The sequence below is a fragment of the Aquarana catesbeiana genome, linkage group LG06 (genome assembly GCF_042186555.1).
Source record: "Aquarana catesbeiana isolate 2022-GZ linkage group LG06, ASM4218655v1, whole genome shotgun sequence".
NCBI lineage: Eukaryota > Metazoa > Chordata > Amphibia > Anura > Ranidae > Aquarana > Aquarana catesbeiana.
Window position 1 is genome coordinate 160,167,962 of NC_133329.1, and position 20,068 is coordinate 160,188,029.

At 44.8% G+C, this 20,068-nt stretch overlaps 1 protein-coding gene across 3 annotated transcripts in view; it reads left to right on the plus strand.

Annotated features, from left to right (window-relative positions):
- SMG1 (SMG1 nonsense mediated mRNA decay associated PI3K related kinase) overlaps positions 1–20,068 on the plus strand; it is a 409,928-nt gene that overhangs the window by 195,347 nt on the left and 194,513 nt on the right. For all 3 annotated transcript variants that reach the window (XM_073591119.1, XM_073591120.1, XM_073591121.1), the window contains exons 28-29: positions 591–750; positions 3,027–3,147. In XM_073591119.1, coding sequence (XP_073447220.1) covers positions 591–750; positions 3,027–3,147 — 281 coding nt within the window. The remainder of the gene's footprint in view (positions 1–590; positions 751–3,026; positions 3,148–20,068) is intronic.

Here is a 20,068-nt window from a genome sequence, read left to right on the forward strand (position 1 = left end):
ACTCCCTCCTTCCTTGCTTTCCTTGGCTTACTCTGCATTTCTCACTACAAAATGGAGGAATCTAAGTGTGGTGGGGTTATAAGGGAGGCATCCTCCAAAAGCTTGCCACTGTCCAATCACCTTAAGGAAAGTGTCTATAGCCCATGATGTATGAATATATTGTCTGTGTCCTGTTTTGTATGCCAAGCTTTGCATTCACAGGGAACACAAAAAATCCCATTTGTTGGTATTGTTCATTTCACTCTAGTTTTCTTAAATGTTAAATAAAATGAAATGTAACTGCGCCAGAGCCAGAACGGTTCCCCACAAAACCCCTAAAGAGGGACTACCAAGGCCTCAGGGGCTTCAAGAAAGGATCCAAGAAGTGACCCCACACCGCAGCGATGTATAATCACGGGTGGAAGAAAAACACCAAGGTCAATGAAAAAAGGCAGTTGTCAAGTAAGGGGTCTGTAAAAAAGGGGGAAAGCAGCATAAGAAGTGTAGGGTGTGTGGACGTAGTGCTACAGTCAATCACCGCAAGGAGAGGGGGCGGGGGGAAAGATGTTTACAGCCTTGTTCTTCCTTTAACAGCATATTCTTAATTGCAGAAGTCTCAGTAGACACTTGAAGCAAACGGCACGCATAGCAATGGGGCCACTGAGGCTATCGACTCTTACAGTATCGCAGTGTTTGCCTGTACTGGGAACGTTACAACTATACTGCTCATCATCTCTAGAAAGTACAGTGTCCAGCAAGCTTACATCTGAGGTAAATCTGCTTTCTATCATTTCCTTGCCTTGTTTTCCTGAAGCTGACCATAGATGGATAGAATTTTCATACGAAAATTCTTAGGACCATTCGTATGAAAATTGTCGAACATTTGAATGGCATTCTAAAAATTTTGCTTGCTTTTAACACTATTTTTGGAATAAATGGCCTTTACAGAACGAAAACCACATACTCTTAGAAATTTGTTCATTTGAGAAAAATTTTCCATCCTGCTTCTTCGAACTTTCTTGCCACTGAGGTTGAAAATCAGCATCGATTTGACCCACTAATGATTAGAAAACAAACGTTTAGAACATTCTTTTGCTAATAATTTTTATTCTACCCATCTGTAGCCAGCTTAAAAGAAAAGTATGGGATTGTAGAAAAATACACACATACCTATATGGCTACAGATGTCCCCCAGCCGGCTGTACACCTAGAACTGGGCGATCAAAGACTGCTAATCTCTGTTCACCTGGTCTGCTTTTAGAGCTTTGCCCCTTCAGCACTCACTGGAGCACTAGACTGGAGGGTGCGGGGGCTGCTGGAACGGTTGGCTCAAGCTCTCTGCAACATGCTGAGAGTCCGAGCCAACTGCCTGTCAGGTATATGGGCGGATCCTGACATTTAACCTGGACAAGACAACCTGGAGTCTTATATTTTGACTCCTCCTCCAAACTCTTCAGCTCCTTTACAGTAGAAAGTTTTAACCATTTCACTGATGTATCTCCCAAGAGATTTCACCTGTAAAGTTTTTATGAAGGCTTCAGTTGTGATTTTAGGTAATACATTGGGTTGTTCCTGATAAATCTTTTACACTGATGGCTGTTCATATTATACTAATCCAGAGCCTTTGTGGCAAATGGAGTAAGTGGTCTGTGTCTCTCGATGTGTGACTACTAATATTGCAGCAAACGGTGTACATCGCAGAACACAGAGGAGTTCAAATCCATGACTAATAAGGTTGTGCTGCCACCTTCAGATGAATGGACACTGGAGGGGGGGGATAAAAAAAAAGGGTATCCCTGCCAAGGCATGACAGCTCAGCTAAGCCTTAGTTTTTAGATAGTGGCATTAGGTGATGGATGTGCCTTCTTGTGTCTCTCTGAAGATTTTTCATGGGCTTTTATTTCCTTCAAATCCTGGCCTGTTCCTCACACCTTTGGAGGGGCAGAGGTGAACCACTAAGGCTAACAGGCAAAGAGGAATGTACATCCAACTGCGGGGATTGCCTGTAACGCTGCAGGCAGCATTCTCCTGGGTACTGCTTACCAGGTAGACTTTCTGGCAGGGTGCTTTACAGGTCCAAGGCAGTGATCCCCCTGGAAGGGAGAGTTGAGTCCCAGTAGGCTCTGCGAGGAGGATCTGCAGTGATTGGTGAAGTTTGGCCTTGTTGGCCCTTCTGTATGATCTGGCGAGCGCTTCACTGGGCTAGAAGGAGCAGGGGTGCAGTCTTTCCTCTGGGTGTCCCCAAGCATTCTTCGGGGCTTTGTGTAGCTGGGGGTGCAATTTTTCCCCTGGGTGTCCCTGTACATTTGGGCTGTTCTTTTTAGTAGTAAAGTCCGCTTTGTCACTTTTACCTACAGGTAAGATAAAAACGAATCTTATCCGTAGGTAAAATGAATCTCTTAAACCTGTCAACCTGCAATGTTTAGGAGATACCCACATGTTTTGCAGGCAGTGACACCACCTACTCGAGCGCACTGTGCACTTAATTGAGGGCACACTGAATGTGCCGTCAATCCAGAACGCTGTGCGGCGACTGTGACTCCAGTGCACATGCGCAAAGTTTATGTTATCGTGGCTTGGTCATTCAAATGGCCAGAGCCTGCAAACCCAGAAGGAAGTCCAGGTTAAGATAGAAGCCCTGACACCGGTTAGAGCACATCACAGGAGGGATCTGTTTTGCAGGTAAGTCTTCCATAATGTGTTACTGATTGGTTTATTGTGGGAAACAGGTCCCATCCCTTTGTGTTTCTGTTCATTCTCTTGGCATTGTTTGCCACAAACAGACATTCTGGGTAGAGGAGTAGTTATCCTGGGACTGGACTACAATTTGCCAGGGGCAATATAACTTCACAGTACTTTAATTCCTGTGTTCTTTAACGGACTAAAAGTAAAGAATTTAACTCCGAGTGCAAAAATTCTATTCATAATTCTCTGCAAATAGACAAGACTGCAGTGAAAGCATCATTGTGAGGATTTTTATCTGTTCTTATATGCTATGCATAACTTCCTGCTATCAGTATGACTATGTTGTATACGTTCTCTCACAGGACTGTCTGATCCCTCTGTTCAGTGAAGCTTTGCGCTCATGTAAACAGCATGATGTCAGACCATGGATACATGCTTTAAGATACACAGCTTTTCAAAACCAACTTGCAGAAAGATTCAAAGGTAGGTAGTTTTACTGGTCGCTAGACTTAAGGAATGTTTTTCCTTTTTCTTTAAGATATCCTTGTGAAAAGAGTGTGTGTGATTTTCCAGCCAGAGAAATGTGATAAACTAATTTTAGCACTTTTAGCACTTGTCCCCTTGTAACACCACCACACTCTTGAGTCCTTTTTGCTACTGCCTTAAAGGTATTGAGCTGGTTTATTATTTTAACTTTGATTTCTTCAAATAACTCTTCACTGTCTTCTAATACAATAATATAAGTAGTGCATCCAGATTGGCGCAACTTTGGTAATACTTTGGGAGACATAGCTGGATTCCATGCCATGGGGGCAGCCTGTAATATTGACTTGGTCATTGGATCCTGCATGGGTGCCCATCTCCTGCAGTTGGTACAATGTGTGTAATTAGCTGCAAGGTGCTATACAGGTCCAGGGCTGTAGTCCATCCCTATGAAACCCAGATCCTGATGCCCCTGTTAGGGGTATGCACACCTTGGTTGAAACCTGGACCCTATACAGAATCCAGTGACGGGATCTGGTAAAACAGGATTTATCTGTATTTCTGATAGTTACTGTATTCCCACAGCAAGTATGACACATTAAATCTCCATTACTTGCTTTACACTATGTATATCCTGAATAATTTAGACATTAAAACAATCGGGAAACTGTGAACGTGTTCAGTTATACACTGTTACTTGCCGTTCAAATTAAACCACTTAGGTTAGTCTCAGATGACCAAGTATTACATCCACCTAGAGCCCTTTATAAGATACTTGGGTGCTTCCTCTTGCTCTTTTGCCACAAGGACTTCTGTACAGGGTGGTCCATACCCAGGTTGCTGCTTACTTCTCCTCAGACACATTTACCCCATTTCTGCACCCTTCTCCATGAGCACCATTTTAGGGGTATACCCTCCCCCTCAGCAACAGTGGAAACCAGGCACAGAGTAATTGCGGCAAAAAGCTCAGCTGCAAATTCACTCTGCCCTAGGCCTGAAAATCGCTTACTCATAGTGACGATTGCTTTGGGGAACCCTAATTTAACACTAGTCTCTGCATTTGATTTTCTACCCCTATCTCAGGCATGCAACAAGCGGCCTACCTGATTATGGCAGACTTTTCTGCAACAAAGTTCCAATTTCTTTTATAACTATTAGCTCGAATATAGACAGTTCATGGCTCAAAAACCCCAGGCTTCTTCAGCTTCAACATCTCTTCCTGAATCTGATCCCGATACGCCTGCCTTGGAGACAAACATAGATGGGCATGTAGAGGACCTGGAAGCGCTGTTAGGAGTTTGCGGAAATCGTCTCACCCTCAGTACACCTGATGATGCATCTTCATGAAGTATGCTTTCCAGTGTGGAATGCTCACTTCTGGGCACAAAATAACTCTGCATTGTTGCACTTGATTCTCTTCCATCACCCCATGCCGCTAAATCTAAAGACATTCCCTGTTCATGAACAAAAACGTGCAATCTACGACTGGGTCAATCCAAAAAGGATTTTCACCCCTCTAAGAGTCATTGCTGAGCTCTCTACAGTGGAGAAAGGGGTTCATGAAAAAGTGGTCTGTTCTGGTAGTAGACCCCGCCTTAAACCAATTGAAGATGTTCCTTATTCATTTAAGATGCTCTTAAAGGCTCTTTTTATATGATCACAGGCCCAGTTCTGTAACCAGCCAACGCTGCAATTTCTGTCTGCCAATGTGCAGTTAATTGGACTAGGGCAATGAACAACCAACATTATCCCTACTCCTAAGGACCCAAAAGAAATTGTTCCTTACTGTCTGGACGTGGCCAGCCATTAGTCTTCCTCAAAGCTACCTACAGCTATTATCAGAAACACTGGCTCCCTATTTGTCCTACCCGCAGGACCTTGTAAGGCACATCATGCTTCTAAATCCACCATCCCTAGATGGATTAGACAATTCATCTCAAGAGCTCCTTCAGTATTTGCTTACTCCATCAGATCAGTGGGAGTTTCCAGGCATTCTGACATTAAGCCTCTGTAGCCCAGCTTTGTAAGGCTGCCACCTGGTCTTCTGTTCATACGTTAAAGTTTTACCAGGTGGACATTCAATCTCCTGCGGATGCAGCTTTCAACTGCAAGGTTTTGCAGTGGTCCTCAGAAGCTGGGTCTGTTGACCCTTGTAATTATTGAGCCTGTTGATAAAGTTCTGTTTGCCTAGTTGTTGCCCATTCTTAATTATTGCTTGGGGATGTCCCAGGGTCTGTGCATATCTAACCTGTGTCCTGTACTGTATGATTAGGATAAAATAAATTTTGACTTGCCTGTAAATTCTATTTACTGTATCTTGGAGTACAGTACAAGGCACCCTTCCAATTGTGTTACCATGAATTGCTTAGACTCAGAGTGGGGTAGGCTTATACAGACATGTTCAGTTTGTCATGTCCTTCAAAGCTCTGGAACTATCCAATAATCTGAAGGTACCAGCCAATAACCCGGTGTCTATGAATTTCTAGCCTTTTAAATACAAAGCGGTATGAGTTTCTAAACGTAACCTTGTATCAGACTCTTATCTCTGTATAGCAGACCTGTAGTTTGAGACCAAGAAGCAGTACAAGGAGCCAATCTATTCATGTGCTGACCCGAAGCATGCTTTGAGGAGGTGAGAGCAGATTGGGGGGGGGGTTAGGCAGGCAATCTTTTAGCTTGGAAGTGAATACTGCAGGAAAAGCTGGTTTTATGTTCTTTTTTTTAATGGGCTATTCATGTATTTCTTGTCTTTTTAGCTGGAGTTCTGCTGTAATTGACTTTACTGCACTGTCAAGTTTTAGATCACTCTCAACTATAGAGCATTAAATTAATTCTAAACCTTGAGGCACTTGGTTTGTTTTCCCAAACCTTTTCCTATACATTCTCAATTTATTTATTTTTTTTTAAATAAAGTGAAAAATGTTCACTTTACAGTTTAAAACACAGACAACCCTTCAACTAGTTTTCTATGATTATTTCTCAGCTTTATACAACCTTGCCCCATCAATATCTTCTTAGGAGTCAGAATCTCTTATCCATCGCTTACAAAATTATACACGGGAACCTGGATTTACTTGAAATTCTACAAGACATTCAAGGAGTATTTAATCCCGTTTATGCTTCGAGTGTTAAATTGCATTTCTGTTACTAACTTATTTCTTACTAAGACACTGGAGGCCCAAATGACCTTACTCCCAAAACCAGACAAGGTTTTAACACTTTGTTCCAGTTATCGCCCTATATCTTTAGTTGGGGTAGATGTAGTAATCTCTGCCAAGTTAATTGCCACACATCTTCAACCCCTCCCGACTATGGTGCATACAGACCAGGTCAGGTTTGTTCAGGGAAGAGAAGCTCACGATAACACGCTTAAATCCCTTTTGCTCATGGGTTATGCCTGAACAGCAAAAATTCCAGCCTGCCTTCTCTTTTAACGCAGAAAAGACTTTTCTTTATCATACATCACGGGACACAGAACAGCCATAATAACTAACTGGGTTATATGCCACCTATTGGTGAATAGATACTGGTAAATCAATTAAACAAGAAGTCCTCCCCTATATAACCCCTCCGACACAGGAAGTACCACAGTTTTTTCACCAGTGTCTGTTAGGTGGATGGTCACTGATGTGACATGTGCTCCTTGGAGCATACTTTGAGGTCTGGACGGTTCTATTAGGAATCATGGACTTCAATCGGATCCATTTGAAAAAACTATTAGCCAAAATGAATGGTACTCGAGCCTCATTGGAAGAAGAGAAGATTCTTTGAGGTTTTGGCTGTAATGCAGCCTTATGGCGCTGGACCCTGCGTAATGGAAATCTGTGCAGTGTTTGTTCTGACCAAGATGCATTCCTGCAGGGTGCTATACAAGTCCAGGGGAGTGGACACCAGATTAAGGGGGACCCAGTCTCTAAAGGTCTTTTATGACAAAGCTCGCCGTGATGGGTGAAGATTGTACTGTTATGTTCAGAGTCCTGCAGCAGGAATGGTAAGTCTGCATTTTTGCAGTTTCTCTTTTTTGAAAAAAAAAAAAAAAAAAGATCTGACTGTTCTCCCGATGGCCACTGGGAGCAGTGTGCTGTTTAATCATGCTATGTACTTAGTCATGTGGGCTGCTTTCTCCTCCAGCCACTAGAGGGTGCAGGTCGCTCAGTATGGCCTATTTTTATATAGGCAGGAAGTGGAGGGTGGCCATGTTAAAGCCATGTGGTCCTAGGAATACCAGGTAGGGCCTCTGGAGACATAACACCAGCCCATGGATACTAGTGAAGTGTGAGTACTTGTTATGGGAGACATATGTGACTAGACAAGTCATGATTATATACTGCTTACTTACTGCTTAATCCGGGGTGCCTGTACAACTGAAAGTCGATACACCCCTAAAGCTGCGTACACACGGGCGGACTTTTCGACCGGACTGGTCCGACGGACCAAATCAGGTGGACAATCCGACCGTGTGTGGGCTCCATCGGACCTGCAGCGGACTTTTTCGGTCAAAAATCTGATGGACTTTAGATTTGAAACATGTTTCAAATCTTTCCGACGGAGTCGAGTCCGGTCGAAAAATTTGCTAGTCTGTATAGCTAGTCCGACGGACGAAAACCCACGCTAGGGCAGCTATTGGCTACCGGCTATCAACTTCCTTATTTTAGTCCGGTCGTACGTCATCACGTACGAATCTGTCGGACTTTGGTGTGATCGTGTGTAGGCAAGTCCGTTCGTTTGGAAGTCTGTCAAAAGTCCGTCGGACCAGTCCGGTCAAAGTCCGCCCGTGTGTACGCGGCATAACAGTGCACTTTAAAGTGTTGGGTCTCCAGAATACTGTGCATTTGGCACAAAAATAGTATGGGGCCTGGTGCCATTGAACAGGTGCATACTTGCAAACTTCAGAATAATATGCATTTGGTCTGCAGGAGCTTTTAGGCTTAAGCAGGAAAAGGCCTCATGGCATGCACATGTGCTAAACTAGTAAAAACTAGTATGGGGCCAAGTACAGCATAGTATACATGCTTGCAAGCTTGTTGCCTAAACGCATGCTTGAATAAACACATGTTTTGCATAGATGTTGCATACATACATGTAACATAAGCACATGTTTGGAAAAACATGGGCATTGGTGCACTCGAAGGAGTTATCTCTAGAATAGCATACATTGGGTCTGCAGGAGCTTAGTTTTGGGCTCCCTTTTTCACACTTCTGCAATTTGTAAGTCGCACATTTTGGCCCCGACTTTAGTGCGACTTGAGGACGCAGGGATGTGAAGGGTACTCACTGGAAATCATGGGGTGCGACGTCTCAGGCGACCTTGCAGTGTAAAGTCGCAGGACGGGTCACAGGTATGGGAGAGGCCTTAGGCTATTTTAGCAGCATAGAGACTGCATTGGAAGCCTGTGTACTTGGCTAATCCTGACTATAGCTAGTATGGGCCCAGGTGCGGTTGAGCATGTGCAGCTTAGTATACATGCTTGCTTATCTGCATAGAACACAAGCCTGCATAGGCACATGCTCGCAGAGGGCCCCCACGCCGACAAGTAGGTGGCGCTCCGCATGCAGCCCCCCAAGGCTGGCCACGACAGCGCGTCTGCGTGGACGTATGTTGAGTAAATGCAGGTTTTTATAGGAATAAGTGTGTATGTATGTTGCATAGATATGTGTTTGCGTGGATTCATGTTTGCATAAACACATGGTGCATAGACGTATGTTTTCATAGATGCATGTGTCATAATATGTTGTTTAAACACGTTTCCTAAACGCATGCTTGCTTTTTCCATAAATGCAGGTCTCCATGGGCACATATTGAGTAAGTGCATGTTTGCATGGACATGCACTTTCGTGTTTTTGCCTAAATGCATATTTGCTTAAACACATACCTGCATGCCTCCATCAATACATATTGCTTAAACGAACGCTGGCAGGTTTTCATTTACACTGTATACATAAATGCTTGGTTTAAACTGTATACATAGGTGCTTAGTTGCATTAAACGGTGTGTGTATATATATATATATATATATATATATATATATATATATATATGTGCTTGTTTGCCTAGGACTACATACATACGTGCTTATTTGCTTTGGGATACATACAGATGTGCTTATTGCCTTGAGCTGCATACATAAATGCATGAAGGGCAAGAATACTTGTATACCTGCATGTTTGCATAACTTGGGTACCTACGTAAAGGCATGCCTGGGTATCTGCATACTTACATACGTAAGGAATTGCATAGCAGTAAACCAACATTGTTTAGGTCTACATCCTTGTAGGATTGTGTATTAGGTTTGCTAATATAGTTGCTACATTGTTTACCTGTTATACCAGTTAAATGGTTTCAGAAAGGAGAAGCAGCCAGGGGAGGCAGGTGCACCGCTGTCAGGTTCGGTGATCTGGCGGTGTTCACTACCCTTCCCCCAATGGACAGCGGTGTCAGATGCATATGAGCCACTGTGGTGTTTGCTATTGCAGCATTTTTCTGACACATTCATTTTTCATCACATGGACTGCGGCCGCATCACCTTGATCGTGCCTGGATAGTATATGGATGAGTAGGGATGGGCCGAACACCCCCCGGTTCGGTTCACAGCAGAACATGCGAACAGGCAAAAAATTAGTTTGAACACCGTTAAAGTCTATGGGACACGAACGTGAAAAATCAAAAGTGCTAATTTTAAGGGTTAATATGCAAGTTATTGTCATAACAAGTGTTTGGGGACCTGGGTCCTGCCCCAGGGGACATGTATCAATGCAAAAAAAAGTTTTAAAAACTGCCATTTTTCGGGAGCAGTGATTTTAATAATAATGCTTAAAGTGAAACAATAAAAGTGAAATATTCCTTTAAATTTCGTACCGGGAGGGGGTGTCAATAGTATGCCTGTAAAGTGGCGCATGTTTCCCGTGTTTACAACAGTCTGGGAGCAAAATGACATTTCTAAAGGAAAAAAATTAATTTAAAAGTACTAGCGGTAGCACCGGCAGCTATAGTGAATTGTCGGGTCTCTGCAATACTCATAAGTCATTGAAAAAAACACCCTGGGGTTCCCCCACAGTGCTTTACCAGGCCCTTTGGGTCTGGTATGAATATTAAGGGGAACCCCGAATGTAACCGGGTGACCCTGCCCCCCTCTGACATCACAGGGAAAGCTATAGGAAAGTCCCTGTGCGTAAGAGGAGTGACCCCGCCCTCAGTTATATAAGAACTCTCAGAAGAACAGACGCGTTACACAGTGGGAACCTCTCATGGATGCGGATCGTCTGAAGAATGAAGCGGGGAAGAAGACGCCGGAGGAAGATGCGGACGAGAAGATTGAAGGAAGAAGCAGAGGATCGGAGGAAGAAGGGGGGGAAGAACAAGATGGAGGAAGAAAACTGAATCAAGACCAGAAGAAGATGGAAGAAGAAGCGGGGAAAGAAGACATTAATAAAGGAATTGTCAAAAACCGTCTCTTGTCATTTTTTTTAACATTTTTGACACTTTTTGTGAAATGGTAGGGGTACATTTGTACCCCATTACCATTTCACACGGGGAGCTGGGATCTGGGGGTCCCCTTGTTAAAGGAGGCTTCCAGATTTCGATAAGCCCCCCGCCCGCAGACCCCCACAACCACCGAGCAAGGGTTGTGGGGATGAGGCCCTTGTCCCCATCAACATGGAGACATCCTCCCCATGTTGAGGGAATGTGGCCTGGTATGGTTCAGGAGGGGGGGCGCTCTTGTCCCCCCCTCTTTTCCTGCGGCCTGCCAGGTTGCGTGCTCAGATAAGTGTCTGGTATGGATTTTTAGGGGGACCCCCACGCCATTTTTTTTTTTTTTCATTTTGGCGTGGGGTTCCCCTTAAAATCGGGTATGGATTTTGAGGGGGACCCCCACGCATTTTTTTTTTTTTGTTGTTTTTTTGTTTCGGGGTTCCCCTTAATATTCATACCAGACCCAAAGGCCTGGTAATGCACTGTGGGGGAATCCCAGGCCGTTTTTTTCAATGACTTTTATGAGTATTGCAGAGACCCGACAATTCATTATAGCTGCCGGCGCTACCGCTAGTACTTGTAAATGACTATCTTTTCCTTTTAGAATGTCATTTTGCTGTCACTGGTCTAAACACGGGAAACATGCGCCACTTTATAGGCCTACTATAGACAACCCCCAGGTACGAAATTTAAAGGAATATTTCACTTTTATTGTTTCACTTTAAGCATTATTAAAATCGCTGCTCCCGAAAAAATGGCCGTTTGTAAAACTTTTTTTTGCATTGATACATGTCCCGTGGGGCAGGACCTGGGTCCCCAAACACTTTTTATGACAATAGCTTGCATATTAACCTTTAAAATTAGCACTTTTGATTTTTCACGTTCGTGTCCCATAGACTTTAACGGTGTTCCCGTGTTCGAACAAATTTTTTGCCTGTTCGCATGTTCTGCTGCGAACCGAACAGGGGGGGTGTTCAGCCCATCCCTACTCACTATGAAGATAGGTTCCCTCTCAGACCTTAGTTATCCGTAACATTTCTGACTAATGCAACCAGAATTCAAAGTTTCAACTAGGAATGGTTGAATCATTGTACCGATATTTACTAGTCATCTACAGAGTCTACATTTGTAGATGGGGCTTCCACCCATATGTCCCACATTTTTTGAAATTTCTTAGCACATCCTCTGGAATAAGTAAGTGGCCTTATACAACAGAAGGGCAGAGTTAATCAGCCGTTTCCAGAGATTGACGCATGGTGCGGTAGAAGATTTCCACCGGAGTACAATGGCCTTACGTGCATAGTAAACTAACATTCACAGGAGAGTTCTGGCTGCTAGACTATGAGCCAGTTGGTTGACAAGACCCAACAGACACACCTCCACCGTTAGTGGGATCTGGATAGTGGTGACAGTGGAGATAACCGTAGCTACCTCCCTCCAAAAATTAATTTGAGGACAAGTCCAAAATACATGAATAAAACCCTCCCACGGAACAACACATTGCCAGCATGAAGCTGGGACAGACGGGTATATTTTATGTAGAACATATAATAAGAAAGCTGCGCTAAAAGAAATAAAAGTATGTCCAAAAGGTTATGACCATCCAATGGAAGCACTTAAAATCTTGCAAACACCAGGGTGTGCATACATAAACAAGGTGAAGTGCCCAACCACCGTAGCTGTAGATTAGGCTTACCAGACAGCAAGCATTCGAGGCGGATGGCTTTCAACCCAGCCAGGGGCTTTAAATTTTGCAGATCATCACAATAGGGATGGTGATTTGGATGGTTGAAATCCCTCACTTATTTCGGCTAAGGTATCCATTCCCTCAGTGGTTGGGCACTTCACCTTGTTTATGTATGCACACCCTGGTGTTTGCAAGATTTTAAGTGCTGCCATTGGATGGTCATAACCTTTTGGACATACTTTTATTTCTTTTAGTGCAGCTTTCTTATTATATGTTGGACTATTTGTGTTATCGCACTGCATGCTGCTTTCTTATTGGTGCATTCAACGACAATTTTTTCAGCGCGGTTTTTTCTCTTTTATGTATTTTTTATATTTCATGTAGACGTGAGGGTGTGTAATGCACTCTATACATGATCCTAAACTGAATTAGTCTATCTCTTGCCGAGACCAATTGCGTGAAGGAGCATTCCCATGCCTCTTCCCAATCCTGTGTCCATTTCCGGGAAGTCTTCCACCCAATTGGCCCTAAGAGTTTCAAGTCCTATGTGTATATTAGGTGACAATGTTTTGTATAGGTTGGATAGAGGCTTGGTTATAGAATCGTCTGAGTAGGTCTTCCAGAGACTAAGTATAGAAAGCCACTTGAGCATTAAAAGTGTGCCTGAGCTGAAGGAACCTGAACACGTATGAGTTGGGTAGTTCTTATTTTTGTTTCGATCCATCATAGGTCAGCAGTCGACCCCTGGTACAAATTTGATCCACATATTTTAATGCACTTAGTTGCCCGGATACTGGGATCCGGGAATTGACATAAACTCAGACCATGACGGATTAATCCAAAGGGGAGTATGTGGTGAGATATGTCCAGAAGGCATGGGGCGCAGAGAAAGATCCGCCGACCACGCCCTCAGGATCATTCACATAGCCACTGTAAGGTGAAAAGGTCCACGGTAGATTAAAGTGGATATAAACCCAATGTCATCCTTTCTAAACTACTGCCATAGGGGTTATCTATAAGGATATACATGCCTCCTGCATGTATCTTTACCTGTCAAATGTCTCCCCTCTGTCATGAGAGCTGAAAAACTGCAGATTCTGTGGGTGGGTTTGTTGTCTGGAGCTCGGTGGGTGGAGTCGTGATGTCAGTAGACTCCCCGTCCACCTCTACACTCCCCTTGTCAATATGCATTTTCTCCTGTGTATTTCTAACTGAACTTCTGCTATGATCTCTAACATCCAGTGAAAAGACAGGAAAGTAACCACATGACTTCAGCATGCCAAATCATGCTGAGGTGTGGAACAGCCAATCCTTGCAGAGCTGCTGAAGAAAGGAGTGGGGGTGGGAATTAAAAAATCATAAAAAAAGGAGAGTAAGTGCAGCGCAATAAATAAATAAATAAATGAAGTCCCCAATGCTCAATACAGGCAGATCCACTCCTCACTTTCATTGGCCAGAGGAAAAAGAATCTTGTGTGCAGTTAATCAATATGCGCTTACCAGAAGATGTGGACCTCTGCAAGGCAGGGGTCAAACTCACATATATCCCCTAAGGAATGATGACCTCCTGGATGTCGTCACTGGAACGGAACACAGCCGGCAAAGAATCCTGGTATCCACAAGTAAAGCCAAACTTCCAGCAGAAAGAGCCCCAAGGAATACAGGCATCCGACCAGTTGCAGTTCACATGTTTATTATCGGTTTGCGCTTCAAAGTGCGCCGGTTCGCACATTCGGTTAATGACTTTTCCAGCGCACCAATTAAGTTATTCGTGGGGACACCGGGATCCGGATGCCTGTATTCCTTGGGGGCTCTTTCTGCTGGAAGTTTGGCTTTACTTGTGGATACCAGGATTCTTTGCCGGCTGTGTTCCGTTCCAGTGACGACATCCAGGAGGTCATCGTTCCTTAGGGGATATATGTGAGTTTGACCCCTGCCTTGCAGAGGTCCACATCTTCTGGTAAGCGCATATTGATTAACTGCATACAAGATTCTTTTTCCTCTGGCCAATGAAAGTGAAGAGTGGATCTGCCTGTATTGAGCATTGGGGACTTCATTTATTTATTTATTGCGCTGCACTTACTCTCCTTTTTTTATTACTGTTCAGGCATTTGTGATTACCTGTAGTGTTCAGCTTGCAATTGGGTGTGGGATTTTAGTTGTTTGCGCTGTTTGACATTTTTATAGTGTTCTTATTTAAAAAATCATGCCTGTGTCTTAGGCTGTCACTCACAGCAAGGGGGAGTATTTGACAAAGTTTTTGTCAGTTTGTCAAGATTTCTCTCACTGAACAATGAAAGAGGATTGCTCAGAGATGGATTAACTCTGGCAAGACTGGGCTCAAATGATATTAAATCTTATACTCTACAGTATATCAAAAAAAAAAAAAAAAAAAAATTATTTTCGAGTTTACATCCACTTTAAGTTCCGCAACGCCTCATAGGAGCCCAGACATGCTGCCTCCAGAACCGCTGCTGCGTTGGACTCATCAGAGACTAACCAATTGTGTGCGTGCAACAATTGAGCTGCCAAGAAATATTTATGTAAGTCGGGACAAGCCAGTCCCCTCTACTTCCAAGGTCTCTGCAACACCGCCAACCAAAATCTCGGCTGGCCTATGCCCCAGAGAAAAGCAAGCAAGGTAGTGTTCATTAGATGGAACACCTTCTTGGGTATCCACACTGGGGAATGTCTAAGAACATAGAGAAAAGCAGGCAAGAGCTTCATCTTGAAAACATTAATTCGCCCAATCGATGAGAGGGGGAGCTGAGTCCATGCTTTCAGTTTAGCCTTCATACTTTGTATCAACGGAGCTACGTTTAATGTATAATAGCAGTAGATGAGGAAATGTAGATACCCAGATACTTAATTTTGTTGGTCCATATTAATGGGAGATTAGGGTCTTGTAAAGATTTTGCCGCAGTGTCAATCGGCAATATTTGGGATTTGTCCCAGTTGACTTTGAGTCATGAGCAGTCAGTGAAACCGGAGAGGATGCCTAGAGCCGCTGGAAGGGAAGGACCTGGGTCATTTAGGAATAAAATGAGATTGTCCGCATACATGGCTAGTTTTTCATGTATGGAGCCGACTTTTATGCACCTGATCATGTTTGCTTGTCTAAGGGCCAAGGCGAGTGCCTCCGTCACCAGGGCAGAGAGTGCCGGTGATAATGGGCAACCCTGCCTCGTACCTCTGCCTATTGTGAAGGGGAGCGAAAGGGCACCACTTAACTTCACCCGTGCTGTTGGGCGCCTATATAGAATCTCAGTCCACTTGCAGAACTACATCCCAAATCCCATGACCTCCAGAACCGAGGACATATATGCCTAAGCCACCGAGTCAAATGCCTTCGCTATATCCAATGTCACCAGTACCCTAGTGGAGTTTACAGACAGCGTTAATTGCAAGTGGGTGAAGACTGCGCAAGTTGATGTCCTTAGATTTCCCTGGTATAAACCCAGTTTGATCTGTGTTGACCAGAGATGGGAGAGTCATCTGTAATTGAGTTGCCAATATTGTGGTTAAAATCTCTAAGTCATAAATCAGTAAAGAGATCGGCCTGTATAAGGCATACTGGGACTTGTCCTTACCCGGTTTAGGAAGTAAGACAATATGGGCTTGGTACATAGAAGGGGGCAGGGACATCTGCTTTTTACACTCAATGAATTCCTGTAACAGTTTAGGTGCAATTAATGGAGCATATGTTTTGTACCAATCGCCAGGAATGCCGTCTGGGCCCGGAGTTCTGTTGCCCGGGAATGAGCGAATCGCAGCTTCTACTTCCTCAGCAGTGAACTCCCTATTCAGAGATGCACAGTCTTCCTATGACAGAGTGGGTAAATGTAAGGACTGTAGATAGTCCGTAATCTGCTCAGCTGGCCAATTAGGGGGGCGCTGTATAAAACTTTAAATTCATTCAGGATTTGATCAGAATCAGGGACGACTGCCATCTGGACAACAAATCTCAGACACCACTGTTAGCATTTTAGATTCCGCAACCAGATTTGCCAAAAGCTTGCTATTCTTGTCTCTGGACTCAGATTCTTCCAGCCAGAGAACTGAGGTCTAGATGTGTGGCTGAAGTAAGATGAAGAGACGAGGCTCTTCTTGTCTCGACCAGTTGGCTGAAGTTATCAGGAGTCGGAGAAAGCTTGGGCAGCCTCCGTTTCTCTGGACTCAAGCTGCTGCAATTGAGAGGACATTTCAGATCTGACTGACTTGATAGCTGTGAAGTACTTGCCCCTAGTGTTGGCCTTAAAAGCCTCCCTGACCACATGAGCTGAGGCAGAGCCCTCATTAAGGTCCTAGTATTGTTGTAGTTTAGGAGACACCATCTCCTCAACCCTAGGGTCCTGCAAACACTTAGCAGCCAGACGCCAGCATCTCTCCCCCCTGTTCTCCGATGGCATCAGCTTAATTTCCAAAGGGTCATGGTCAGAGAGGCCCGCAGGCAGGTACGAAACCTCCCTCACCACTGCAAAGACCAGGTCGATCCTGGAACCCGATTTTGTGGGAAGTGGAGTGAAAGGAGTAGGCCCTGTTATTTTGGTGTTTCCATCTCCAAATTTCAGTGTAGTTAAAGACCTGTGCCCAGTGGAGTAAATCAGGTGTGTAAACTCTATTAGGATTAGACGAGTCTAAAAATGGGTCTAAGGTGAAATTGAAGTCTCCTGCTATATAGAGTCTGGAGAATTGCAGTGTAGACAATTTTTCGTATACTTTGTACAAGACCCGCTGGTTGAAAGGAGGAGGAACATATATATTGACCAGAGCATATACCATCGCCTTAATTTCCAGCAAGAGAAAAATATATCGACCCTCCTGGTCAGTGATCAACAGAATAACCTTATATGCAAGGGACTTGGCCAGTAGTATAGCCACTCCCCTGGCATAACTAGAGTACGTTGCATGAAACAACTGCTGCACCCAGGGCCTACGGAGGGCAAGAATTTTGTTGCCCAGGAGATGCGTCTCCTTTAGAAACAAAACATGCGGTTTGTGATGATTTATGTATTTCAACATCAAAGCTCTCTTAATCTTATTTAAACCTGGACATTCCAAGATATCCGTTTTAGTTCCATAGCCATTTTGGACATATTGTAAAATTACCAGATGACATCAAGATGAGGGGCTTCATCCCCTTTGAGGTCTGAGAGGGAAAGCATATTAGGACAGATCTGAGGCAAATGAGTGCCATTCTAGCATAGGAAAATAACCAATCGTGCAGTGGATACAGAGCGTAGAAAGCTGAGAACCAAAAAAAATAAACTCCCTACTAACCATGGAGTACCCAACTAAAAATTAGGTCAGTTGACCCTAAAACTTATTCAGAGCCCCTTACTGGCTGGAACCCCAACAAAAATATCCAGTCAGTTTTATACCCTGAATTCAACTTAAAATAGCCATAGTTTAAAGTCCCTCCAGGTGAATGGAGAATAGCGGGTCAATAACTTTGCTGAATTCCTGGGATGACCCCAGCTCGTGTTCAACTTGTAACAGTAGGCAAGGGTGGGGGGACGTGTATCTCCTCACAGCGAGAAGGACTGAGCCATCTGGAACGGTGGTGTAGTTCCTCCAGCTATTGGAGTACCTCCAAGAAAATGGAGAGCACCAGGTCTATCTCTTCTCAGAAAACAACAAACCGCGAGGGTCAAGTGTGAGTCGCGTGTAGAAGTACATTTGGGATTGCTCCAGTATTTCCCGAAGGTTGTGTAGGATGGAGCGAACAAGGATATGTATGATCCGTGCATCAGGTAGAATTATAAGAAGAATCCTTTATTGTAGGGTGGTCAACCAGTTGTCTGCATCCGCACGGTTGTCAAAAAAACGGATTGCCCCATCGTGTTGGACCCACAGGCGGCTGGGGTAAAGCATGCTGTATTTAATGTTCTTATCTCTGAGTCGTCTGCGAACATCATTCAAGGTTTTCCTTTTTCTCTGCAAGTCAGCTGAAAAGTCCGGGAAAAAAAGAACCGAGGATTTGCCATATCTAAGAGTGGGATGTTTCCGGGCTTCAGAAAGGATCCTGTCCTTATAGTTGAGGAAGCGAGCCAGGAACGGGCGGGGAAGATTCCCTGGGATGGCATGGCCCGTGGGCACCTGGTGAGCCCTTTCAACCACATAAGTTGGTGGGACATCTGTAAGGCCCAGGAGAGTTTTAAAGAATTCCTCCGCGAACTCAGCAGGGCGATCCTTCTTCTCTCTCAGGTGGACCCAGGACTCTGATATTGTTGCACCTCAATCTATTTTCAGCATTGTCAGATTTTGCAAGAAGGGACTGTACTATGCGCTGTAACTCAGCGATGGAGGCGGCATAGGTGGCTTAAGATCTTCGGTGGCTGACACTGGTTTCAGTTTCGGTCATTCTCACTCTTATTTTGTTGAGGTCGTTCCTTATTACGTTGCACTCCTCAGCAAGATGGTCAATGCGCACCAGCAGTGAGGCCCTACTCTTCTTGATCGCAGCAAGGATCGTGGCTGTACTGCCTGGAAACGGTGAGGCTGGCCCTTCCGCCATCTGAGACTCTCTAGGCTCCATTTCAAGATCGCCAGCAGGGCCCGAATGCAACCGATCAGTATGGGATCCTTTTGCGGGGAGGCGGGCGGAGGCAGCCATACCGGAGTGTGGTTTTAGAGTACCTCTTCCCTTTTTTTGGGGTAGGAGGACATTAGGTATTTTACCCAGATAGACCAATATAGAGGACGATTGATCGTGCCTGGGTGGATGTCCAGTGGATGGTTAGATGCGACCCAAGCTGGCCGTAGGCCTCAAGTCCCTGGCTTTCACAAGGTGGACAGGCAGTCAATGTTCATCAGCAGCCTCCCCTCTCACAGCAGACACACAGGCAGAGGCACAGTAGTAAGGATATGGGGCTGGGAGTGCCAGTGTGGGGAAGGCCCAGTGCAGTGTGTCAGAGGCAGCAGATTGGAGACACTGGGCCTCAGGATACTCCAGCTCGGACAGGCAGTGTTTGGCAGCACCTCTGGCCATGGCAGGGATTTGGATGGGTAACAGGGCGGATGCAGAAAGGAGACCCATGCCTCCAAAGTCAGACCAGACCAGCCGCGGTGCACTCCTGCAGGACAACAGCCTCAGGAATCAGCCGGGATTTACAGGCCTTACTAGGCCGTAAAAGGCCGCGGCCACCGCGGACATCCCCGAGACTCGGCTCAGCCTCCGGACTGTGCTAGATGGATGGGTGGCAAGTGGGGACGGATGATGACCCCTTACCTCCGAAACTGCTGGGATCGAGTCTCCCCGGGAGGCCTCAGGCTGGCAAGATGGCGGCGGCCCCGGGTGTCTGGAGGCAACGTTTCTCGGGTGTCCACGGGCAGAACTGCCCCAAAATAATGGCACAGGGCACTGCAGGGGACTGAGCTGAGCAGGCTGGTAAGTTTTTTTTTTTTTTTTTTTTTTTTTTTTTTATAGCTCTGTAATGTTAGATGCACGGATTATACTCAGGATTCCCGGAGCGCCTTGCAAAAACATCCGCTGCATCATCAGGACCCCCCCATGGGTTCATTAGCGGTCCCAAAACCAAATGGGGACATAAGGTCTAGCTTTAGATCTTAAGCCGCTGGACATCCTTCTGTTTCAGGTTCTGTCCATTTAGTGTTGACCTCTGCGATAGGTAGATTTCGGGGTCTATAGTCATCAATAACGCATATCTTCATGTGCTGTTTTTTCCAGGCTCATCAAGGGATTTTGCAAATTGCAGTGCAAAGTCGTCTTTTTAATTTTTTTTATTTTTATGACTCTGCTCT